This window comes from Canis lupus, chromosome 20 (assembly GCF_011100685.1).
Source record: "Canis lupus familiaris isolate Mischka breed German Shepherd chromosome 20, alternate assembly UU_Cfam_GSD_1.0, whole genome shotgun sequence".
Lineage (NCBI taxonomy): Eukaryota > Metazoa > Chordata > Mammalia > Carnivora > Canidae > Canis > Canis lupus.
In genome coordinates this window covers 6,649,104-6,675,969 of record NC_049241.1, presented here as the reverse complement: position 1 = coordinate 6,675,969, position 26,866 = coordinate 6,649,104, and the positions used below count along the sequence as shown (strand labels likewise).

The 26,866-nt window shown below is 40.8% G+C and overlaps 1 protein-coding gene across 3 annotated transcripts; it reads right to left on the bottom strand.

Moving 5' to 3' along the window:
* Positions 1–1,851: 1,851 nt before the first annotated feature.
* On the bottom strand, positions 1,852–26,866 carry LOC119864631. Of its 3 annotated transcripts, none has more exons than XM_038565620.1 (4): positions 26,402–26,866; positions 23,696–23,988; positions 7,204–7,313; positions 1,852–2,326 (listed from the first exon to the last, which is right to left on the bottom strand). In XM_038565620.1, exons 1-3 carry the CDS (start codon positions 26,773–26,775, stop codon positions 7,282–7,284), a joined length of 699 nt encoding a protein of 232 aa, XP_038421548.1. In that variant the 5' UTR covers positions 26,776–26,866; the 3' UTR covers positions 1,852–2,326; positions 7,204–7,281. The 3 variants fall into 3 exon arrangements, with proteins under 3 accessions (XP_038421548.1, XP_038421550.1, XP_038421549.1); XM_038565621.1 differs by lacking the exon at positions 1,852–2,326 and adding an exon at positions 4,766–5,166; XM_038565622.1 differs by lacking the exon at positions 23,696–23,988 and having other exon boundaries at positions 1,868–2,326; positions 26,402–26,846.

The following is a 26,866-nucleotide window of genomic DNA, read 5'->3' as shown; positions in this document are numbered from 1 at the left end:
CTCACCTTGCTAGCTTGATCCTGAATTGACCTTGCTCTAACCTTGATCCCTATTGACTAGACTGGTAACTTTGAGACTCTGAGCCCTATTGACTAGACTGGTAACTTTGAGACTCTGAGCCCCTCTGCTGGCACTCGTAACTGAAGACCTTGCACCCAAGATGCTTGGGTTTAGAGTTAAGTATTATATTTTTGTGAGCTACGTAGGGGCTATAGTGGAGAAGGGAATGACTTTGCCAAGGATGTAGAGTGAATTACTGGCAAAGCCTGATTTAAAACCCAGATTTGCTGAGTCCCACTTGGATCTACCACATCCTGCAGCTTTCTTAAGTTACATGGACAGTTTCCCTTCATATCAATTATTATTCGCTTTTCCCAGCAATCTGGGGAGATAGGTATTATTGTGAGTGCTTTATAAATGAGGTAACTGAGGCTGTGCTTAAGGTCACATGGCTAATTGTATATACCAGAAGAAATTCTGTCAGAAAGGGGCATGCTTAGGACTAGAACCCAGCCCTGTTGGCTTTAAGTCCAGATTCCTTCCTACAAAATGCCACATTATCTGTTTCAGCTTACTCAGTTTCCTAGGTCCTAATGCTATCTCCCGTTTCCTAATTTTCAATCTTACCTCTTTTCCAGTAGGGATGGGGGAATGGTGCCAAGTATAAGTGATTCAAACTGATGTGTGAATGACTAGACCTAGCTTCATAGGTTTCCCCATATGGGTATGTTTGCACTTAGAGAAGTTGTCCTTTAGTGCAATTGAGGAATTTACTACTATATTTGTAATCTATTGCTGCATAACAACCCTAAAACTTAGTGGATTGATATAATAAATAATCATTTGTTGTCTCTCACAATTTCTGTGAGTCTGGAGCTCAGGACAGAAAAGAAGTCTTGACTCTGCTGGATGATATGTTGGTCCTCAGTTGCAAGACTCAAAGACCAGGGGCAGAAATCATCTAAAGACTCATTTACTCTTATGTCTGGTAGGTGGTGTTGGCTGTCGGCTGGAACATCTGTTGGTGGCCTATCCATGTGGCCCGAACTTCCTCTCAACATGATAATTGGGTTCCCAGGGTAAGTATCCTGAGAGAGACCAGATAGAACTCATATTGACTTTTATGACCTAGTCTTAGAGTTCATGCAGTATTATTTCTTCCTCATCTCATGGATTGAGGCAGTATCAAAAGTCTACCCAGTTTCAAGGGGAGGTAACATGGATTCCACTTCTCAGTGGAGGAATGTTGATATCATATTATAAGAACTCGGGGGGTAGCCATGTATTGGTGCAACTGACTTTCAAAAACACAATTTGGCACAACTCTCTAATGGTGGGATTTCATGCATGTGTCTGGTCTACAGGAACAGATTTTGGGGCAATGCGGGGGTCCTTTTTGTGTGGCTCAAATCAGATCTCATTGCTCCTGGGGTCACTTTGCTCCAGCTTCCTACATGCATAATTCTGCTTTTCTGTGCTCTGCATTTATCCTGCAGGAGGTTGTGATCCATTTTTCTCAAAGGGCTCAGACAGCCCTCACCACTGATAGGCAGGGGCATGATCCTGCCTGCCAAGAGGACCTGACATTGACAATGAACAGAAATAAAAAGTGCTGATTTGCTTCTGGGCCATTGGATGGAGCCCAACCAGCAGTGACTAGAAAGTTTCCTGCTTTGAAGTAGGACTTCCCTGGCTGGGCCTTAGGAGAAGCTTATGGATTGAAGATAGGCTCTGCATAAGACAGTGTTGTGTATTGAGGGAGGGAGGTATCAAGATCTGTCCAGCAAAGTGGTGGCAGTTCCAGCATTTCGATATGGGGGGACTCTATGGGCAACAATCTGGTTGGAAGAAAGGATTGGAAATTCCATTTGCGTAACACTTTACATATATTTGAGAAAGCATTAGTTGTCTATTTCAAAGATGTAGGACAGGGGACTGTCTTTGGATTTGACCCTGATATAAAGATTGAAGACTGGAGTAGTGAGACAGCAAGGGAAGGCAAACAGTAAAAGGCATGTTATCAAGCCAGCTATCACCATGGGTAAAAGGAGCTTATCTTGCTGGGGAAATAACAGGAACCAGTGTAAAACTCTTCCCTATGGAGTTATCTCACCCAAGAGGAGACAGAGTTGGGGTATTGGTGTTCCAGTTGCCATCAGAACTGTTCCTGTAGAGCAGGATTTAATTCCATCCTGCTGTTCTGTTCAGAGAAAGCTTACAAGGCTTTGGAGGAAGTCTTTAGCAGAGATGCAGGAGTTGGCGGTAGGAAGGTGTCTGGTAAACATTCAGGTGCCAAGGAATATGGGCAGGGCATTGATGATGTTTCCTATAAGAAAGGGGAATAACCATTCCAGTTTTCCCAGACTAAGGGGGTTCTGGGATGTGGGACTTTCAGTTTTAAACCCAGGAAGGTCCCAGACAAACTAACATGAGGAGATCACCCTACCTACAGGGACAAAACAAAATGAGGAATTAAAGCCCAACCATTACTCAAAACTCCTGTCTGGAAAGAAAGGATCAAAAAAGGATTTACAGATGATAAAAATGTTCCAGAATTACAGTTGTACCTCATTTTATTGCACTTCACCTTATTGCACTTACTGTTTTTTTTCTTACAATTTTTTTTAAGTTTTTTTTTTTTTTCACTTATTTATGATAGTCACACACACAGAGAGAGAGAGAGGCAGAGACATAGGCAGAGGGAGAAGCAGGCTCCATGCACGGGGGCCTGACGTGGGATTTGATCCCGGGTCTCCAGGATCGCGCCCTGGGCCAAAGGCAGGCGCTAAACCACTGCGCCACCCAGGGATCCCTTTTCTTACAATTTGAATGTTCATAGCAAATCTGTGCATGGAGCAAGACGCTTGGTGCCATTTTTTCAATATCACTTATTTTGTGTCTTTGTGTCATGTTTTGGTAATTTTCACAATAGTTCAAAAATTTTCATTACTACTATATTTGAATTTTGGAATCTCATATAAAACTATACTGGATGAGGAGTTTCTTCTTAGGGATGAGCAAAGAAAGTTTTTATGAAATGGAAGCTACTCCTGGTGGAGATGCTATGAAAATTGTTGAAATGACAACAAAGGACTTAGAATATTACATTAACTTAGTTGCTAAAGCAGTGGAGGTGTTTGGGAGGATTGGTTCCAATTTTGAAAGAAGTTCATTGTGAGTAAAATGCTATCAAACAGCACTGCATTCTACAGATAAATTATTTATGAAAGGAAAGTGATTTGATGCAACAAATTTCATTGTTGTCTTATTGTAAGACATTGCTACAGCCACCTCAACCTTCAACATCTACCATACTGATCAGTCAACAGCCATCAACATTGAAGTAAGACCCTCCACTAGCAAAAAGATTACAACTTGCTGAAATCTCAGATGATGGTTAGCATTTTTTCTCAATAAAGTATTTTTAATTAAGGCTTGTACAATATTTTTTTAGACATAATGCTTTTGCACATTGAATAGACTATAGTGAAACATAACTTTTACATGTACTGTGAAACCAAAAAAAAATCCATTTGACTCAATTTATTGTGATATTTGCTATTGTGTTAGTGTGGAACCAAACCTGCAAATATCTCCAAGATGAGCCCATAGATAGTGGTAATGATTGCACAATTTTATGAGTATACCAAAACCATTGGATTGTACACTTTGAAAAGGTTAATTCTATGGCATATAAGTTGTATCTCAATAAAAAAATGATTTATACAGTATAGATGTATAGATCAATAGAATAGAACTGGGAACTTGAAATAAATCCTTTCTTTAAAGATTTATTTATTTATTTTAAAGAGAGAGAGTGTGTGCATGTGAGTCAGGGAGGGACAGGAAGAGAGGAGGAGAGAGAATCTCAAGTAGACTCCCTGCTGGACACAGAGCCTAACCTAGGGTTTGATCTCACACTCCTGAGATCATGACCTGAACCAGAGTATGACACTCAACCATCTGAGCCACCCAGGTGTCCCATAAACTCTTATTGTTACAGTCAATTTATTTTTGACACTTGTCATTGGATTTAGGGCCCACCAGGTAATCCAGGATGATCTCCTCCCCACTGGATTTAGGGCCTACCAGGTAATCCAGGATGATCTCTTCCCCACCCTCACAAGATTGTTAGCTTCTATAAAGGCTTCCCCCCCGCCAAATAAGATTATGTTCATAGGTTCCAGGGATCAGAATGTTGACATACATATCTGTTTGGGGGTCACCATCCAACCTACCAGAAACCCCATTTTACAGGTGATGAAACTAAGTAACTTACTATAGCAACAAAGCTGGAAATAGCAGAGCAGAGATATAGACCCAGGCAGTTGGGCTCCAAAGCCCACGTTTTTAATCACAGAGAAACAAAGGGACAAAACCAGATAAGACTTTCCCAGTCGCATGTTGAAGGATGGATGGGAGAGAAGAGATAGGTGGCACACAGAAAAACTAGGAGGCATAATAAGAATCTGAGCAGACATTGAAGAAGAAATGGACTACGACAGTGACAAAATGAATGGAGAGAAGGGGAAAAGGCCCTGTGTCCTATCCTAGCCATTGGTTCTTCCCTAGCCTTTCATGTGGGCTTCAGGCCATAAAACTTGTTTCCTTACAGGCTGGGTTACGCCTTTCCTGCCCACTGTGTTGGAGATGGGATTGAGGGATGTCCCTAGAGATGCAGCTATGAAATCTTTTATCTCCTCACCCTTCCCTGTACACTCATTTAAGTAAAACTGGGGAAAAGGAACCTCCAGAGGTGGTCTTGACTTGGGTTTGCATCATAGTCAGATGTGTGTCTTGGGTACTTATTTGAAGTTGGGTGTGTGTCTTAGCTTTAGTAGTTACAAAATACCACAGATTGGGTGGTATTTTTACATAACAGAAATTTATTTCTCATAGTTCTGGAGCCTGGAAATCCAAGATTTGCCATGGGAAAACTGGAGATGCAGGAGAATTGATGGTGTAAATTCCAGTCCATGTCCATGTATGAAGGCAGGAGAAGACCACTGTCACAGTTCAGAGCAATCAGGCAGAAAGAAAGAATTCTTTTTTCACTCAAACTTTTAATCTATTCAGGCCTTCTGTGGATGGATTAGATGAGGTTGACCCATACTGGGGAGGGCAATCTGCTTTATTTATTCTACCCATTCAAATGTTAAATGTGGTCTGTCAAAGAAATAAAATCTTTAAAAACAAAACAAAACAAAGACAACAACAGAAAAACCCCCAAACAAATGTAAATCTCAGAAATACCTAGATAGACAGACACATAGACACACACACAGACATACAGACATACCTAGGGACTAGAAATAATGTTTAAACAAATATCTCGTTATCCTATGGCCTAGTAAAGTTGTCACATAAAATAAACTATCATAAATCAAAATATGTCTTAGTCATTTCAGGCTACCATAACAGAATATCATAGACTAGGTAGCTTGAGCAAGAGAAATCTTTTTTCTCACAGTTCTGGAGGCTGAAAGTTTGAGATCAGGGTGCCAGCATTGTTTGGGTTCTCTTCCTGGCTTGCATACGGCAACCTTCTCACTATGTCCTTACATGGTGGAGAGAAAGCAAGTGCTCTGGTGTCTCTTTTTATAAGGAAACTAATCCCATCAGGAGGGCCTGACCTTCATGACTTCAACTAAACCTAATTATCTTCCAAAGGTCCCATCTCCAAATATATAACACTGGAAGTTAGAACTTCAACGTATGAATTTGGAGGGGGTACACAATCTAGTTCATAGAAGTACGAGAGTGAGAAGAGCTATCTTTTGGCATAACTTCCCTCCAAGCACCAATAGCACTCTCAGACCACCACCAAAAGGCCAACTCCTAAAAATCTAGCCCCTCCCTACTTTTCAGAACTTAGCTCAATCCTCCTACAACTACCCTCTGTTCCATCAGGTGACTTGGGGCTTGTACCAGTTGTTTGAGAAGTCACGAAAGTAATGGATTTTATTTAGCTAGTGAGACTGGTAGGTAAATCATGACACTGTAGAATTAGGCATGGCCCAGTAGAAAGAATAGGGAATTGGAATCCGACAGATGTAGGTTCATATTATGGTTCTGTCACTTACTTGCTCTGAGACCTCAGCCAACCTATTTAACCCTTTTCAGCCCCTGTCTTCTCATTTATGAAAAAGAAATAATGATAATGATAATGATAGTGATACCTATTTCAAGGGGGAATGTTGTGAGGATTCAATGAAATAATGCCTCAAATGCCATTACAAGTCTTTCTAAATTCTTCACTCTGCTTGTTGGTGTAGACAAACCCGAGGGAAATCAGGGTGAAGGGCTGAGTTGACTGAGAATTTCTCTGAAGGGAGCAACCTCATTTTAGGGGAGAAGAGCCTCCCTTTACTGGAGGGAAAAGTGTTGTGGCTGAATTTCAAATATTCCCTCCCTCTTCTGGCACTGTCAAAGCCTACCTCCTTGGTGGAACCCTGTACCACTGTAATCACCTGTCTGGCTTTCTACCTCAAATCTCCTCTCACCGATAGCTGAGACCCTCAACACTCCTTACAGCTTCAACATCACCCTGACTTTAGGAAGAATCTAAGGACACCAAGGACAGAGGAAGAGCATCATCATTACAATGAAATATTATTTTCAGGGCTTATATTTATTCTGTAAATAAAATCCATTACTTTCGTGACTTACTACACACTCGGTACTATGCTTAGAACTTTACATGTGTGATCTCATTTAGTCCTCCAATACATTTGAGGTAGGTTTTGCCATTTCCCTCATTTTACTGATGAAGAAATTGAGGTCTAAGAGAGTTATATGAAATGCAAAAGCCTCTTGAGCCTCAGCTCATTAGATTAGGATTGGACATCTGATCCAGTTTGAATCACTCAGATTCTCTCGCTTAGAAATTGAGAATTGAATTTGAGATGTTTGATAACATCTGTATGTAAACTTGGGAGCTATGGGGTGGTCATTAATGATTAGATACACACAAAGATAGAAATTCTGTATAGAAAAATAATGTGGCAAGCACATAGAAAGAAATAGGTGAATGAAGCTCTGGAGAAGGAGAAGATGAGAGAGACTCCCTGGATTTCCCAGTTAGACTTCTTGCCTGTGTTAGTCATGACTCTAGATATAAATGATAGAAATCTGACTCCTCCTGGCTTAAATGAAAAAGAATCAATCCACTGACTCTAAGAATAACACTGGGTTCAGGCTTACCTTGATTCAATATGCTCAATGTTGTCAGGAACTCGTCTCTATTCTTTGGATCTTCTTTCTTTCGTGCTGGTGTCAGTTTCAAGTAGGCAATTTCCATGGTAGAAAGATAGCTGCCAGAAAGAAGCACCAGGCACAGATTATTCAGGTTTCATCTCTGCCGAGAGTGTCTCTTTCCCAAAAGTTCTCACCGTTGAGTCATAGGCTGGCTTGGGTCACATGCCCAACTCTGAAGCTATCACTATGTTCAAGGAGATGGAATGCATAATTGGCCAAACATGATTCCAGGGGTTGGAGTCAGTTCTACTTCAAATCACATAGACTGAGAGGAGAAAAGTAGCTCCTCAAAGAAACACTCCTTAAAGGAAGTAGGACTGGATATAAGGCAATAGATACAATAGGTGCTCATCATAGATTACTCTATTCTTAAAATAAATTTCTTTCCTTTCTTTTAGCCAGGTTAAGATGGTTTTGAAAAGAAATCTGTTATTTGTGTTTTAAAGAACCCTTGACTGAGATAGTCAGATTTCTACCATATGCTTCCAGATCTCCTGCCCTACTTTCTATTACCCTTCTCTACCCAGCCACCAGCCCCAAAGTCTTGTCTGCTCTTATATCTAATTGTAATCACAGATAAAGATTGGTACATTTTTTCTCCACTTCACCAGCCTGATGCAGAGTACCATCTGGAGGCCATGCTGGAGATGTGAGATCTTTAAGATAGAAAGAACTTGGTTTCTTAAAGAACCACCTGTCAATCAGGAACATAAATGTTGGAGTACATTACACAAAAAATAATCTGTTGTGTTAAGCTGAGATTTGATGTGTTTCAACAGATACCATTATCTTTACTAATACAAAAATAAGAAGGCTAAAGTTTAAGGACTTTAGACTTGACTTTCAAGGCTGGTTAACCTTACCTATCAGGGGGTCTTAGCTGCAAACAACAGAAACTGAGTCTGGATTACACAAGCAAGAAAAGAAGTAATTGACAAGACACTGGATACCTCGCTGAATTGCCAGCAAGGCTAGGGATCCAGGATTGAAAAGTGGGCAGGAACATAAGGAAGTGATATAGCCAGAAACACAGACAAAATCAACTTTGGAACCAGACTGTTGGGGACATTGCCACTCTCATTGCTGAACACTGGACATTTCAGGTTGCACAGCCTATATACCTGCAGCCCGGGATACCTCTGCCACTTTCACCCCTCGAAATTGGGTGTTGGGGCTGCTACTCTGTTTCTTTTCGTATCAACTCCAGGTTCAAAATCCCAAATGGGTACCTCAGCTTGGCCAAACTAGGTCACATGCCCAGTTCTCTAGTTGTTAGAAAGTCTGAGACAGAGAACATATCTCGATTCTCAGCTTCTACATTGGGAGGCCACTTTGCCTTCTACCAAGTGTTAGAAAGAAGATTTCCCAAACTGGAAAGAGAATCAACCAAATTCCCTCTCCAAAATTATGCAAATCCAAATCAGCAGCAACAACTACTATAATTACTACTGCTACTAAAATGAATGTCCATGCTAGGGACCACTGAGGAAGGGTTTTAAATAGAGAAGTGACATTATCAAATATATGTTAGAAAGATTCTTTTGTTGGCTAAATGTGGATAGGATTTGAACTTCTTCCAATTTTCCCAAGCTGGGGGTAGGGAAACAAATGAGGAGCTGTTACAAGTGCTTTCTATGGAAAGCACATCAAGCATCAGCTGGGAGCTTGTTAGAAATGCAGAATCTAAGGCCTCACTCCTGAGCTGGTCTAGTGCAGTGCTTTTCAAACTCCAAGGTATGTATGAATTATCCAGGGATCTTATCAAAATGCAGATCTTGATTCTGTAGATCTGGCCGGGGACGAGGGGTGAGCTACAATTCTGCCTTTCTAACAAGTTCTCAAGTGATGCAAATCCTGCTGGTCCAGGATCACATTTGGAGTAGAAAGGACCTAAGTCAGACAGGATGAGGGCTTGATCTTAGATTAATGGCAGTGGGAATGGAGAGATTCCAGATTCTAGAATTATGAAGGAGATGGAATTGACAAGATTAGGCAATGGTTCTGATATGTGGTAAAGTCAAGAATGAATTCTAAGTTTCTGGTTTGGGTAACTAGATGGCAGAGTTTGGGGGATTTTCTTTTTTGTGGATCTACATTTCTCGTAAAGAAGTTTCATTTAATTGTGCATTAAAGAGGGAATAGAAAAGAAATCAATGCTACTGTAAGGAGCCCATGTAAGTAAGGAAGTATTTTAAAATATGATAAGCATCTTTAACTTTGGATAAATATACACTCTTTAGTTGAATAGTTGCTTGGGTATGATCCAATGCTGAATTATTACAAACTATTCAGTTGCTGGAATCCAACAGCATTTCCACAAAGACTTAATAAAATATGATATTTTTTCCTCCTTGTTAATTTAAGAACTAATCATAGTATAATGCTGACCAGGTGTGACATACTGATTTCTCTTTAAAAATAGTTTCCAGGGAGCTGATTATGAAAACATAAGGGGGATAATGTGTTTCTTTCAATACCGAACCCAATTAATTTTAGTGACTCATAAGTGCTAGGGTGAGAAATTAGAATATTAAAGCTACATTTGTTTAAGAAAGAAATCATTTTCCTTCTTTTCAATAGACTTCTAATTGTTTTGGACATAATTTTCTCTCTGAAGTTAGGTTGGAGAATTCAGTAAAACTAAAGGAAGGTTCATCCCCAAGCTTTATTAAAAGACTATCCAACTATCTGGTGACAGGCAGCTAGCTGAGGAAGAAGTGATCCCCCTTTAACAGAAAGCAATGATAATAGGTAATACTTATTGAGCTCTTTCATGCACCACACAGCTCATTGAATTTCTCATAACACTCTGAGATATGTACGTTTATTTTATTTTTATTGAAATATAGTTGAGATTTAACATTATATTAGTTTCAGGTGTGTAACATAATGATTTGACATGTGTATACACTGACAAATGATCACCACAATAAGTCTGGTTATCGTCTGTCACCATACAAAATTATAAAAAAATTTTCTGTAATGAGAACCTCTAAGATTTCCTTTCTTAGCAACTTTAAAATTTGCAATACAATGTTATTGACTGTAGGTCATCATGCTGTATGTTTATTTATTTATTTAAAGATTTACTTATTTATGTATTCATGAGAAACACACACAGAGAGAAAGACAGAGAGACACAGGCAGAGGGAGAAGCAGCCTCCTCCCAGAGAGCCCAATGTGGGACTCGATCCCGGATCCTGGGATCAAGCCCCAAGCCGAAGGCAGATGCTCAACTGCCGAGCCACCCAGATGTCCCTCCCATGATTTATTTATTTTATATCTGGAAGTTTGTATCTCTTGATCCCCTCAGCTATTTGCCCACTCCTCCATCCACCCTCCCTTCTGGAAACCACCAGTTATTCTCTGTAACTGTTAGTTTCGTTTTGTTTGTTTTGTTTTTTTAAAAATTCCACATATAAGTGAAATCATACAGTATTTGTTTTTTTCCTGTCAGACTTATTTTGCTTAGTGTAATACTGAGGTAAGTAATTTTAATTCTCATTATATAGATGGGGAAAATAAGGCTTAGTGAGTGAGGTTCAATGATTCATCAAGTTGTCTCAGATGGTAAGTGACATGACACGCTCATCCAGGTCTGACTCCTTACAAAACTACCGAAAAATCTACCTCTGAATTCTAGAATGTCAAATAAGAGAATATAAGATACGTCTTCTAAAGCTTATGTATAAGGAAAGAAAGGTTCAGGTGATTCCTGGTCCAGGAATGCACCACACTGCCTTTTAGTGCAACCAGCCAAATCTATAAAGTTGGTGAAATGGATCTGATTTATAATGCATATTAGTGGTTCCCTATTGGTATGACTTTGAAAGCCCTGGGAAGACTGTTTTCCCCAAGATATGCGTTCCCCCATTAGAGATGGTCTCTGAGGTTCTACCATTAAATATTAATTCCTCTAAGTATTAGGCCATTCTTATAACCTTGTTAAAATGCAGTTGCTCAAGCATTCCAGTGTGGATACGCGTACACTCTTTCCTTGAGAGAGTTTTTAACTGGGGAGAGGGAACTAAGCAGGGGAATAGGAGCAGACTAAGATGAGTCTTGGGGCAGGAGAAAAGGAATAAGGAAAAAGATAAGAAAAAATAGGGAGTCTGAGAACCTGAATGACAAATCTCTCAAAATACTTTGTTGAAGAATTACTTTAGACTAAAAGAGGACTCTCAGAGTTGGTGATAAATTTTTGTTTTGAATACAGATAAAGACAACATGAAACAGACCTGATTTTTTTCACTAAGATGGCCTACAAATACAGTGTAGATATGCAGCAGAATCACAATGAGCCTGGAGAAAAAGCCCTTAATCTGACACTTCCTTATTTCCTGACCCTGAGCAAGTCTCTCCACTCCCACTACCCAGCTTTAGCTTTTAACCTGAGTTGCTGCCAGGTGGGGCAAGAGAGGAAGCACCAGAACTGAGAATTGATTTGGCTGCTGGTTAGATGATATTTTTGAAACACTCTGAATCTGTTCTAGCAGTAAATCCTCCTGGAGCTTATCCATGCTGGACATGTGGCAAGCAAGGTTGACATTAAACATTCTTACAGAGACTTCTCAATTCTCAGCATCTTCTCTGGTTCACATACATTCCTCTCTTGTTAGAGATCAGGAGTGGAACAGCCTCATTTGTCATTCTTAACATTCTTGTTTGGCTAGAGAAGTCTCCGCCACACACTTTTTCCTACAGGGGTCCTTTGTCACCTCTGGGTGAAGCAGAAGGAGAAACAGTTTACGTAATGGCATGGTCACACTGATGCTTCGAACTAATTTTTCTCCAATTACCACATTTTCTGACAGCTTATTTAGAAGTTGTTACCATTTTTTTTTTAAGCTGGAGAGCTTTCAGTGATAGATCTAAGTTTATCAGAGCATAGCTTTAAAGAACACATTTAAACAGAGCTTCAGATTTTAAAACAGAGATGAGAGCTATTTCATCAATGAGAGATTTGGAAAGAGGGTGATTCCTCCTCTGAGGAACCTAGTGAAAGATATTAATATTTGGGAATTTCCCCAATTAAACTCACAGGTAAAATCCTTTCTAAGGCATCTTACCTTAGATTGTGGCTCAGCTTGACACAGACCTCTCTGTGTGACAAACCTAAGTGACAGACCTATCAACACAGCTGATCAGAGAGAAAAGTCTGACAAAATAGGCAAGGCGCTGACCACTAACAGGCATTTATGTAGTTGGTGAAACCAAGGGTTTGACATAATCCCTCAAACCTTGGATATAGTTGTCTCTTGTTGTTACAGGGCCAGGATGGGAAAGAAGGATGAGTTGATTAAGATAAAAACTGGAGATAAACAGTCTTCTGCTATGAAACGAGTATAGGTTTAAGAGTCAGAAGTACCTGGGTTAGAATCCTTGCTTTGCTACTAACTAGCTAAGGGAATTTAGGGAGAGACCCTACACTTCTCTGGGCTTCAGAATCCTCATGCCTATGGTGGAATTACGTACAGGTGGATGGGACAAGAGGATGCAACGGAAGTGCCAAACACAGGGCCTGGCATATGACAAGTTCTCAGTACTTGGGTTAAGAGTACCTTTAAGATCATTTCCTGGCATCTACCCCCAATCTCATTCCTAATTTTCATTTGGCTCCGCCCCATCCAATGTAGTCATGTCACTCTGGCTATACCTCAGCCCACTTCTCAGACTCTGCATACTAGAGAATAGAGAAAGCGGTCATTGATGCAGTGTGGCTTAAGGGCATCACACAGATCTCAAGTGGCTCTGGTGACTCCCCATTGCCTCAGAATCAATTAATACTCCTTAGCAAGGGAGGCAATGTTGTGGTGAAGAGCTCTGCCTCTGGAATTAGCTGGGTTTGAATCCCAGCTCTGCCCTATCCTTCCTATTTGACCTGGTGAAGCTATTCACTTTCTGAGCAACAATATTTTCAGTGGTAAAAAAAAAAGGGGGGGGGGATTATAATAATGCCAATTTCATAAGGTTAAGATTATGTACGATAATGCATGTGAAGTTTTCAGCATGGGCCTGGCACACATCAATCATGTAGTGTTGTTATTATTTATTATTGTTATTATTATTATTTTATATTGTTGATTTTTAAATTTAAATTTTTTTAGAGAGTCAGGGAAGAGATGGGGTGGGGGGATGGAGAGAGAGAATCTTAAGCAGGCTCCATACCCAGTGCAGAGCCTGACACAGGGCTTGATCTCATGACCCTGAGATCATGACCTGAGCAGAAATCAAGAATCAGATAACCAACTGACTGAGCCACCCAGGTGCCCCTTTACATTTAATTTTATTATTATTTATTACCACTTGGTCTGAATTTGCTTGTTTAGCTTTATTTCCTCCAGCTATACTTTTTTTTTATAATAATAAATTTATTTTTTATTAGTGTTCAATTTGCCAACATACAGAATAACACCCAGTGCTCATCCTGTCAAGTGCCCCCCTCAGTGCCCCTCATCCATTTACCCCCACCCCCTCCCTCCTCCCCTTCCACCACCCCTAGTTCATTTCCCAGAGTTAGGAGTCTTTATGTTCTGTCTCCCTTTTTGATATTTCCTACTCATTTCTTCTCCCTTCCCTTCTATTCCTTTTCACTATTATTTATATTCCCCAAATGAATGAGAACATATAATTCCTCCAGCTATACTTCATACAACACCATGCTTCAGCCACTTTGAAATACTACCAAAAAATTCATTGAACAGTATAGCAGTTATAATTAATAATACTGTATTATATAATGCAAGTTGCTGAGAGAGTAGATATTAAATGTTCTACAACAGAAAAGAAATGGTAATTATGTGATGTGACAAGGGTGTTAGCTAATGATATCATAATCATTTTGCAATATGTAAGTGTATCCAACCAATATGTTGCTTAAACTTATATGTTATATGTTCATTAAAACTTAATAAGCAGTGGAAAAAAATCTAAATAAAAAGCGCATTGAGCTCCTACTATATTCCAGGCCATTTCTAAGTGTTGGCTACTCACCCAAGAATACAACTCAGTTTCTTAAGACACAGGGGCTCATGGCCAAATTAAAGTCTATTTGCTGTTTCTTTCTTTCTTTTTTTTTTTTTTTTTTCTATTTGCTGTTTCTGAAAGTTCCTCATGCTTTTATGTCATCTTTTTGTAGATGCTTTTCCTGCTGCCTAGCAAGAACTTTCTTCCTTCTCTCAGTGGTGATCTTGTTTATCCCTTATTTTTTTTAAAGATTTATTTATTTATTCATGAGAGAAACAGAGAGAGAGAGAGAGGCAGAGACATAGGCAGAGGGAGAAGCAGACTCTTCGCAGGATCCCGATGCAGGACTCAATTCCAGATCCCCGGATCACGACCTGAGCCAACAGCAGCTGCCCAACCGCTGAGCCACCCAGGCATCCCTTCTTTATTCCATAAAGTCAGCTTGATTGTAAATATTTCTGGATTCCTTGAGGCAGAACTGAATGTTCTTTGTGCTTGTGGATTCCATAGCACTTTGCATGTAATTCTAATACTTATTGTAATTGTATTGTAATTGTAATCAGAGTGTTTATACATCTGTTCCTGCTGCTAGAGTAGGAGCTCCTTGAAAGCAGGGGTCTGTCTCACTTATTCAACAATTATTTATTAAGCCTTATGTGCCTGGTACCATTACACATGCTCAGACATCAGAGATCTAATGCATGTTCCTGCTCTTAAAGAATTCATAGTTTAGTAAAGAAGCAGCCATTTAGGGATCCCTGGGTGGCACAGCAGTTTGGCGTCTGCCTTTGGCCCAGGGCACGATCCTGGAGACCCGGGATCAAATCCCACCTTGGGCTCCCGGTGCAGGGGGCCTGCCTCTTTCTCTCTCTCTCTATCATAAATAGATAAAAGTTAAAAAAAATTTTAAAAAAAGCAGCCATTTATCCATCAAATACAATTCAAATTGTTATAGGGCATACCCATATCAATCTCATTAATCTGTACGTTCTTTATACCCAGGCTCTGTGAGTTAACTTGATTTGAATTCCATCACCAAAAACATTTCCTCTAATGACTGGTGACAGTACTGAAATTTTACCAGTTTGTTTCCTTTAGGTCTGTTTTTTTTTTTTTTTAAAAGATTTTATTTATTTATTCATGAGAAAGGCAGAGAAATAGAGAGAGAAGCAGGCTTCTCGCAGGGAACCTGATGCGGGACTTGATCCCCAGACAAACATTCAACCGCTGAAGCTGAAGGTAAACACTCAACCGCTGAGCCACCCAGGTGTCCCTAGGTCTGTATTAATCAGGATTCTTTTGGTTGCAGAAACCCAATTCAAATGAATGTAAGCAGAAAGAGGAACTTATTGGCTTATTAAGGAAAAGATGAACAGCTAAATGATGTGAAAAGGCAGGGGAGGGCAGCCCTGGTGGCTCAGTGGTTTAGTGCCGCCTTCACCCCAGGGCCTGATCCTGGAGACCCGGGATCAAGGCAGGGGAATCTGCATTTCAGGAAAAAGTGACATCAGAAGTTCAGTGCCAGGATTCTCTTTATGTCTTTTTTCTTAGTTATGTTGTTGTCATTCATTGTTTTAAAGATTTTATTTAGTTATTTGAGAGAGAGAGTATGAGCAGGGGAAAGGACAGAGGGAGAGGAAGAGGGACAAGCAGACTCCCTGCTGAGCAGGGAGCCCAAAGCAGGGCTCCATATTAGGACCGAGATAATGACCTGAGTTGAAGTCAGCTGTTCAACCGACTGAGCTATCCAGGCACCCCTTTGAGGTCATTCATCTTTTTTAAAGGATTTATTTATTTATTCATGATAAGAGACACAGACTGAGAGAGAGAGACAGACACTAGCAGAGGGAGAAGCAGGCTTCTTGCAGGGAGCCCGATGCAGAACTCGATCTTGGATCCTGGGATCACGATCTGAGCTGAAGGCAGGCACCCAACCACTGAGCAAGCCAGGTGTCCCGTTGATGTCATTCTTAATGCCAACCAGCTTTCTCTGTGTATGGTGGTGCTGAAGGTTATGTAAATGCACCACCCAGATCTCCTTGAGGTGATCATGAGTTTGAGCCTGAGAAACCCGAAGCTACAGAGAAGTCACTGACCAAAGGTCCCAGCTGCTGAAATTCATTTCTTCTATTTGCTGCAAGGCTATGATCCCCTTGGGTTGCTCCAAGATAGTGACTGAAAATGTCAGGCTCCTTCTAAGAAGACAAGAACGCTTTGATGATTGATTTTTGGCTTGATGATTTCCCTACCGCCTTGTCAAACCTTCCTTGGACTGGCTCCTAGTCTTGGTTGCTACTTTTCCTTTCTTTGTCACCTGAAGTCAGACTTGCACTATAGTCTAATGATTCTTTCAGCCTTTCTGCCTCCCTTTCCATTTTCTCTGACTGGTGATTTGCCCAATAAAATCCTTGCACATTCAATCCTGTTTTAGTGTCTGTTTCTCAAAGTACTGAAATAACAGACTCCTTTAAGAGAGTTTGTTATAGGGAGCAAAGTTGACTGAAGAACCTCGTCCACTCCTGTGGACCCACAATAGCATTTTGCTGAGGCCATGCTTCCCCCAATTATTTCCAGCCAATAACTAAGCATGGTGGGGAGGCTAATGCTGGTCTATGCCTCTAATGCAGTTTTGGCTTGACAACTCCCGATGGGCCTGGCCAAGTTCTCTTAGAACTGTGCTGTGGTCTAAGGCTCTTCCTAACCAATCCTCCTTCCTTCCCTCTGTCCTTTCATAGGTGTCAGTTCTGCATTGCGCTCTGAGGCTCCTGCTGCCCTACTCCTGCTCCCTTCCCTCTATACCCCACAGGTGTTTCTTTAAGAAATATCTTCCATATCTAATCCCATCCTGGTATCTGCTTTTCAGAAGATCTGAACTGACACAGGTGGTAAAAAGGGCTTTGAATAAGTCTTGCATTTTTGCCTTATAGTTACCACCCTCATTGAGACTAGTTATTATTCTTTAGTTATTTAAAAAAAAAAAAAACTCCCAGAGAAAGACTTTGATTGGGTTAGCCTGGGTTAGGTGAGCCAATGAATTGCAGTCAAGAAAATGAGTCATGTGAAACATGGCAGCCATGTGGATGGAGTTTGGGAAAAAGTACCCAAGATCAGGTGGGGGAATAGGATGATATACAGATTATGCAATTAAAAATTTCCACAGGGTCTTGGAGACATTGCAGGTTTTCAGAACTCCTTGGAAAATCCATGGTGAAGATGGATGTTAGACTTATTCTCAAACTTTATCAGCTGGGGTCTTTTGGGTACTGATGATGGTGAACTGAGAATAAAGCATTAAGGATGGTACCCAGGGGAGAAGAGCAGCATGAAGTCTGGGCTAAGAGCTCTGTAATGGAGGGGGGATGCAGTAGAGGCAAACTTGTAGGGGGCCAGCCTTATCTGAGTCCCCCTTAATGAAGAAACAAAGGTACAGTCCTTAACTATCCTAATGGTTATGCAAATGAAAAATTATTCAGAAGCCCTAAGGTCTAAAGTCCAAAGGAGAGACAAAATACAAAAACCCAGAAGGGGCCAGAGGCAGGGATCAAAGTCTGGGAATGGAGCCAGGAGTTCAGACCTAGGAGATAGATTGGGTAGGCAGATTAGATAGCAGGGAGGATTGACTGGCCTTGAGGGATTGTCTAAGGTATCAGCTACCATTTATAGCTTGCTTTTAAGTTCTGGCAAGAATGTGGTATGTGGGTGGGATAGTCTCATTGAAAGGACCAGGGGTGGAACAGCATAGCATAGTGCAAACTGCACACATTGAATTCTTATCATGAGCCCAATTGAGCCATAATTATAGATTAGAATATTTGGAGCCTTAATGGAATTTTCCAGGAGAATTCAGGGCCAGTGAGCCCTGTGCAAGTCAACAGAAATCTGTAATTCTTAGGTATCAGAGGCTTTAGGAAAGAAAGAGAATAACTGCAGAAAAGGATTTGAGGTATTTGTTTCTTATGGGTCTGAGATAAAAGGAGATGACTGTGGCTGTCAGCGAGAAATGTAGACACGGCCTCATAGGTGTCAAGGTTAGGAAATCAGAGATGTAGGATCTTGTATTTATCCTGCACAGGCACTAAGCTGTGACATACACTCTCTTCGAGGCACATGCAAGGTGCTCTTTATGCATTTACTATATGCCTGATATTGTCCTAGCATTTTTCATGCATCCCTTCTTTGAACCTCAGAAAAACCCAATGAGATAATTACTATAATTGTTTCCATTTCACAGATTAGAAAATTGAGGGCCATAGAATGAAGTCAATTGCTAAAGTCACATAACTAGCATAAAATAGAGCTTGAACACCAAGCTCCAGATGATTGGTTACCTCACTAAGCTCCCCTACCCTGTTTTTAACTCCCTTAGTTACCAACTTCATTTGTTTTTCTATGTATCCCTTGGATGCCCACAGTTACCCAATCAGCTAGTACCCAGGGTCAAATCGATTATTACTAAAAAATGACTTTCTTCTTTCTAACTTGAATTTTTTTGAAAGTTAGGTAACATAGGCAGATGGCATAAAATTTAGAGATAAAAAGAACATACAGTTATTTCCCATCACCCAGTTAACTGATAAGCATGTTAGAAAAGAAGACAGCAGGTCCAAAATGGAGTCACTTGTGCTAGACCCCATGTCAGCAAACCGAGACTTAATACCTAAAATAGTTGCAGTTTCAATCCTCCAGGAATGTAAGCTTTTTTAAAAAAGATTTATTTATTTATTTAAATAATCTCGACACCCAACATGGGGCTCGAATTCACAACCCTCAGATCAAGCACCATATACTTTACCAACTGAGCCAGCCAGGCACCCCAGAAATGTAATCCTTAAGCAGTCAACAGGGAATCACCTGGTCAGAACTAGTGAGATAATCTGCCCAATAGACCCTTTTCATTCCCCTTAGGAGGGTGACTTTGCCTGAAACAATGCATTCTTTGCTAAGTTCTTTTACCTGCTCCCTTTCTGCCTTAAAATTTTTTTTCTTTAACAGGGGTGCCTAGGTGGCTCAGTTGGTTTTGCATCTACCTTTGGCTTGGGTCATGATCTCAAGGTCCTGGGATTGAGCCCCGCATCAGGTTCTCTACTCAGCAGGGAGCCTGCTTCTCCCTCTCCCTCCTTCTCATGCTCTCTCTTGCTCTCTCTCTCTCTCTCAAATAAATAAAATCTTTAAAAACTTTTCCTTAAACAGTATGGAGTTTCCTCAAAAAGTTAAAAATAGAACTACCCTATGATTTACCTAAATACAAAATACTAATTCATTTTTTAAAAAGATTTTATTTATTTATTCATGAGAGACAGACAGAGAGAGAGAGAGAGAAAAGCAGAGACATAGGTGGAGGGAGAAACAGGCTCCCTGCAGGGAGCCCGATGTGGGACTCGATCCCGGACCCCAGGATCTTGCCCTAAGCCAAAGGCAGACGCTCAACCACTGAGCCACTCAGGCGTCCCCAAAATACTAATTCAAAGGGATACATGCGCCCTAATGTTTAAAGCAGCATTGTCTACAATAGCCAAATTATGGAAAGAGCCCAAGTGTCCATCGATTGATGAATGGATAAAGAAGATGTGGTCACATATATAAATCTATATTTTTATATATGGACTATTACTCAGCCATAAAAAAGAGTGAAATCTTGCCATTTGCAACACGTGGATGGAGTTAGAGGGTATAATGCTAAATGGAATAAGTCAGAGAAAGACAAATATATAATTTCATTCATATGTGGAATTTAAGAAAACAAAAGGCAAAGGGGAAAAAAAAGGGAGAGAGAGAGAGAGGCAAAATGAGAGACAGATTCTTAACCATAGAGAACAAACTGATGGTTATTAGAGGGGAAGTGGGAGGAGAGATGGGTGACAAAGATGAGGGGATTAAGGAGGGCACTTGTGGTGAGTGCCAGGTGTTATATGGAAATGCTGAATCACTATTTTGTACACCTGAAACTAATACTACACTATGTTAACTAAGTGGAATTTAAATTAAAACTTAAAAAACCTTCCTTTTCTACAGTTCAGCAGAGCTCCTTTATATTGCTTGATGGGATGATGCCTTGATCCATAAATCATTGAATAGAGCCAATTTGATCTTGAAATTTACTCCATTGAATTCTTGTTTAAAATGCAGGAGGTTTAGAAGTCATTTATATTTTTTCTTTCATGTCTATTACCTATTTGCTGTAGAATTGTTTTTTTTCCCCTTACTGATAATGTAGAAGCTTTAATTATAAGAGAATTAGTCTTATGCCTGTGGTATGAATTGCCAGTATTTTTCCCAGTTTGTCTTTTTGCCTTTTCAATATGTGAAGGTTTTTTTCCATGAAGAAATGTTTTGGCAGTCTAATTTATCAATTTTTAAAATTTTATAACGGAGATATGTCATTCTTAGTTCTTCCTTACTCCAAGATTATAAAACAAAACACCCTACATTTTCTTCTATTACTGTTTTGGTTTTGATCCATATGAAAACTTTTTGATGTAACGTGTGAGATATGGATCCAATCTAACTTGATATCTTCAAGTTATTCCAACAATGTTTATTGAATAATCTTGTTCCCCATTGCTTTGAAATGCCACACTTATTCTATACTAGATTTCTGGATATATTTAGCTTGTTTATGAGTTTCCTATTTATTGATCTGTCTCTTGATGTATAAGTACCACATTGTTTAAATTATTGCAGCTCAATACCGTGTTTTAATATTTGGTAGAGCTAGTCACTCTTTCTATTCTTCCTTTTCAGAATTCTCCTATCTATTCCTGCTCTTTTCTTTTCTAAGATTTTATTTTTAGGTAATCTCTACATCCAATGTGGGGCTGAAACTTATGACCCTGAGATCAAGAGTCACATGTTCTACTGACTGAATGAGCCAGTCACCTCTTTGCTTGCTTTTCTATATCAATTTCAAAGTCAGCTTGTCTAGGTTCCCCCCCCCCCCCCGCCCCAAATCTGTCAGTATCTTTTCTACTGGAATTGCATTAAATTAAAGATAAATTTAGGGAGAAATGACATCTTTATGATGTTGAATCTTCTTTTTTTTTTTTTTTAAGATTTTATTTATTCATGAGAGACAGAGAGAGAGAGAGAGACAGGCAGAGGGACAAGCAGGCTCCATGCAGGGAGCCTGACGTGGGACTCGACCCCGGGTCTCCAGGATCACACCCCGGGCTACAGGCGGCACCAAACCGCTGCGCCACCGGGGCTGCCCTGATGTTGAATCTTCTGACTCAAGAAAAAGATATAGCTTTCTTTTTTTTTAAGGGTACTTTGGTGTCCCTTAGTAACATTACTTTTTTTTCAAATAGATTTTGAATATATCTTTTAAAGTTTATTGATGGATAATCTATCTTTTTTATTGCTCTTATAAATATTTGTTCCCTTCCTCTGTGTATTCTAGCTGGATGTTCTTTTGGCAACAATTTAAAATCTCCACTGTGGCAGTATTTCCTCAGGCTATCTTGAGAAACATTATATCTTATTTGATTTGGGTTCCAGTTCTTGCTGTGAGCTTGCAGACAAGACCTAGACCCCTTGAGACAGAGATGGCCTTTGAGGGTTCTGGCCCAGTGAATACGCTACCCATTCACCTAATCTCTTCTAGAATGGGTACCATGAATACTAAAACAGGTTAATGATGTTATATATATTATAAGCAGCTACAAATCTATATGAATTGAATGTCTTTTCATCCACTGTAAAGTGTCCACGCTAGGGTGGAATATGGCAAATTAAAGCTTATGCTGCTTCAAGCTGAGGTAGATTTTTCTCTGGTCCTGACAAATGGTCACCTTGAGGAAATTGATGCAGCATTCAGTATTACACTTTCTAAAGATGTGATTTTTCTCTTCGAAAGGAAATAGGGATTTGTATCCTCTTAGGAAAATGGAATCTTGGGCTGGCATTGGAGTTTGTCAATGTTTATTAGCATTCTCAACCAACATTAATATTTAATGAGCACTTGTTATCTATGTGCCATCCTGTGCTGGGGCTCTGGACACTGAGATGAATAAAGTCACAGTTTTTGTCCTAGAGGAGCTCACAGTTGAGTCGGAACAAAAGGCAGAAATTCACCTTAATGAACTAGCTTAAATAGTCAATAGAGTTAAGATCAATGTGCTCTGGGAATGCAGGGAAGGGGTTGTGAAATTTATTTGGGCTTAGCAGTATTGGCTTTTAAACTGGGCCTCGAAAGATGAGAACTAGTTTGACAAGGGTAGCAGGTGGTACTAGTATTCTGTAACTCTCTACTTGAGCACTAACTTTGGTGAACAGATATGCCTGGCTCTTGCAGGCTGCTGGGGTAGCTGATGCTCCCAGGGGTGCACTCAACTAATCTTGAAGGGGATTTGGCAGATAATTGCCCTAGTTTTCTCACCTGTTGAGTGTAACTCCGAAGATACGTTTTACAATAGCTACCAGGGTTGCTGAGTTGGATTGGGCCCCAGCCACCCAAAGTGGTAATCTGCTCAGTAATGTATTTTTTCTTAGCTCTCTTCCCTTCCTGGTCTCACTTGTCCATGTCCCTACTGGAGCTTCCTGGGTATCACCTCTGAGCAAAGTATTTGCACTCAGATTCTAGTTTCAGGGTCTGCTTCTGGGAAACTGACCCAACAGGGCAAAGAATAGACAGGGTGCTTTCCCAGAAGAGGGAAGAACATTAGTAAAGGCACAGACGTATGACAGCATGTCATCTGCCCATAAAGCAGATGCAGATGATAGTAGACCAGTTCAAGGAAGGCTAGGAAATGAGCAATTTGAAGGAAGAATGGTGGAATTGGAATGGGATTTTTTTTTTTCCCAGTGTAGAGCCCAATATGGGCCTTTAACTCAGGACTCTGAGATCAAGACCTGAGCCGAGATCAAGAGTCAGATGCTTTTTAATTTTTTTGGATATTTGAATATTTTATTGCATATTACAATGGAACATTTCAGTAGGAATCTTTCTGCTATTTATTCACATCAAGGAAGATGTGGTTGGTTGATTTAACACTGAGTTTTCCAGAGTAGGGTCCATATTATGAAACAAGAGCTTGTGTTACAATTGCAGAAATTATCCCAAACACATCTCATACAACCAAACTATTCTCGTAAGTTTTCTCCATCCTGATCTTGCTCACTTCCTCATTTGAGTTATTGAATTTGAGAGCTGATTCTATCCTTTAAAAGGAATCATTTTTATATGCTCATAGTCAAGTACCAGAAAATGAAAGAATGCCAGTAGAAGCAACTATAAGAAGTGTAAATTTACAAATGTAACACTTAGGCCAAGAGTAGGATGCTTAACCGATTGAGCCACCCAGGTGATCCTAGGATGGGATTTTATAAAAGGCCCTCAGATGATTTGGTGGTGGGTAGGGGCACTGTTTGGGGAGCAGGGAGAAAGAAGACCTTCATCTTCTCCTCCCTGGTATGTTGTCTAAGGCTTTTGTCCAAGCTCCAGCTCTGTAGAGCTATTGTGGGCCCAGGCCCTCACCTGGGCGAGTGTCACGTCCTCCTGCCCATTCCGTAGTTGCCTTCATCACAGGCCAGGCAGGAGCAGTTGCCTGGATGCAGCCGCAGTCGCTGGAGGTGGGCGGAGCTCCGTCAAGAGCCGCGCTGTTGCCAGGTCCGGGCGGCTGTCTATCCCCCGCGGCTGCACAGACAGAATTTTCCTTCCTGCAGCTGCGCCTTAGCACTCTCCACTTGCCTGTCTCTGCTCTCCATGCGGGGCTCATCTGAGGCTTCCTATTCAGACAGTCATTGATATTCCCATCCTGTTGTTGGCTCCTGTCAATGGGGGGAATTGAGAGGCTTTTGCAGAACAGGCTGGGGAAGAAACAGGTGCTTTTCCTGTCTGCCTGGATACTGAGGGGTCGATTTGTTTGTTTGTTTTTGAGCAGGTTTCATAAGCAGTCTTTGGCCTTATTTTCTTTTCCTTCTGCCTTTTATTCTTTCATCTCTCTTTCTTCCACCCTTCCTTTCTCCTGCCAGGCCCTAGATAAGGCATTCTGGATTCAAAGATGATTCCATTGAAATCTCTGCCTTCAGGAAAGATCTCAGTTTAATGAAGGAAAACAGAACATGACCCCATAATTACAATACCATGTGCTGAGTACTACAATTGCATTATTTATCTATTTTAAGTATTTGTTGAATGAAGAAAGAAAAAAATGAATATTAGGGCATGGAGGAGGGCGGCATAGTCAGGGAGGGCTTCACTGAAGCTGTGGTGCCTGAGCTGCATTTGGAAGGACTGGTTGTAGTCACGAGCCCCTGGTAACTACCATGCACCATGCTAGACCCTTTTTGCTCAAATCCTCATGACAACATTATGAGGTAGATAGTCCTAAGGAAGAAGAAAATCTCAGGGATATTAGATGAATTATCTGAGAGCATAGATCTGCAAATGGTACAGTGAGGATTCTAAAATAGCTCTGTTTACCACAAAGCCTGTGGTGGTTCCACTGTGCCATGCTGCAAGGCATAGGGAAGGATATCTCAAGTAGAGGGAACAGCGTGGCCAAAGGCTTGGAGGCACACTAGAGATGGATGACATATGGGATAATTTTTTGGAACCCTTGGCTGTTATGCTCTCTAGTCCCCAGCACTTTCCAAAGTGCTCACTCACTGTGGCTTGTAGGAAAAGCAAGTGGCAAGTGAGTGTTCAACTCTTCCTCCTAAAACTCAATTAGAGTTTGAATCTCAGCTCTTCTGTGACAGGTTGTGTGATCTTGGGGAAGTCTTTTCCTCCTCAGAGTTTCTGTTTCCTCCTTTGTTTAAGTGAGAGCATGAGTCTTACCTTGTAGAGATGTAAGAATCCAAGGCAATGTGTGAAATGATCACTATGATCTATCTGTTCAAGGTGACTTTAGGATACCCTGGACTGGCTCATGATGGAGGGATTGGCTGAATCATCAGGCAAAAGGACTTTTAGATAATTGGATGGGGGAATGCCTTCCATCCTTCAAGAAATGAGAATGCTGGCAGAAAGCCTACTGCTAGCCTGCTTCAAATGGACCAGATGCTATTTTGGAGATGAGAAAAGACATTCTTTTGACACTGGCAGTGTAGGGAGAAGATAAAAACCAAGGAATAGGAAAACCAACCCACCCCTGATCAGGAAAAGGGGACAGGCAAGCCAGGCAGCTGGTGTCTCAGCTCTTCAGAGGGCCTCCAGCCCTGGTAAAGAGTCCTGCAGACTCTGGAGCTCAGGGGAGGGGATGGAGAGAAAATGCTGATGGGCTTTCAGGATGAATCACACTCATTAAAACAACAGTCAAGTGTTTGACCTTGGACTATGACAGTTTTTCTCCGATCTCTGGAGCTGGCTGTTTTCAAGAGAAGAAATGGGGCCATCTGCTCAGAGCTGGTCCTGGCACTAAGGAAACTTTCCCTGGGGACAGCTGTGCAGGAACTCATACAATGTGGTGTCAAGGGTGGGGGTGGAGGAAAGGTTCTTAATGGGTAGATATACTAAGAAGTAATGCCATTGATTCCTTATGGCCTTTCACCAATAAACAAGTGGATGTCTTTTTCACACAAATCCTCAGATATTATAACCATGTCTTCAAAATAAATCTTCACTTAGAACATAATAAGTTTTGAGCCTCTGAATCTCATTATGACCTCTTCTTTACACCTGAGGAAACTGAGACTCAAAATAAAATTGACTTCAGAATATTACACAGCTATTAAGCTATTAAGTGGTAAACCAAGGATTCAAATATTTGTCTCCAAACCAGAACATCTGTGTCACTATATTTCTTTCTTTAAAGAAATTGCTGTCATGAATATGTGCCAGGCATTGTATTGAGCACTGTTTTGTACATGATCTTGCTTAATTTTCTTCAAAACCTGCAAAGAATGATTGATCCCACTTTACAGATAAATAAACTGAGTCTCATTTTAAAGAACTGCATGAGATTGTTTTGCTAATAAGCAGCTGAGGCAGAGGATAAACCCACATGGATCTGACAGTAAAAATCTAATTGGTTCACAATCTAAGTGTAGCTGAGATTATAAACACAGCAGCTCATTCACTGGCATCTTGTAAATATCTCTTCCTACCACCTGGCAGGAACCTCCTTGAAGATGAACTGTAACAGAAGTAGAGGCCTTCTACACCCACTCGGTACAAAAAGCTCAGCGCTGTCCCTGGGGTGGGTTGAATGCTAAGTGGAAAGGATGCTCTTTCACTTACCCATGAAGTGGTGTGAGGAAGCAACTAGAAAACAACCTCTGATGAATCCTCTGAGTTTCCCAGGCAGGGGAGACCCACTCTGTGCTGCTCCTCTGTGCATGACAGTAATGTTCTTCTATCACCATGGCAACAACCAATACACCCGCATCCCACAAGAGGCCAGAGCTGCTCTGTGGGGAGCTGTGGTCCAAGCTGGGTAGGAGTAGGAGTAGGATGTGTGGGGGGAGGGATGTCTCATGAGCTTGATTCTTTTTGCTTGAAGCTAGCTTGTTCCTGGAGGCAGGAATGTTTATATAGGATACCAAGCCTCCTATGTCTGCAGGATTTGGGGCAAAGAGAGTTGACAGAGAAGCTGAGGAGAGCCCTAAGGGCATATTATTTCTTCTTTGGATTCCAACGAAATGTATTTATTAGGCAAGCTACTGATGAATGGCATCTTTCTAAGGGGTCTGCCAGTATACTCTA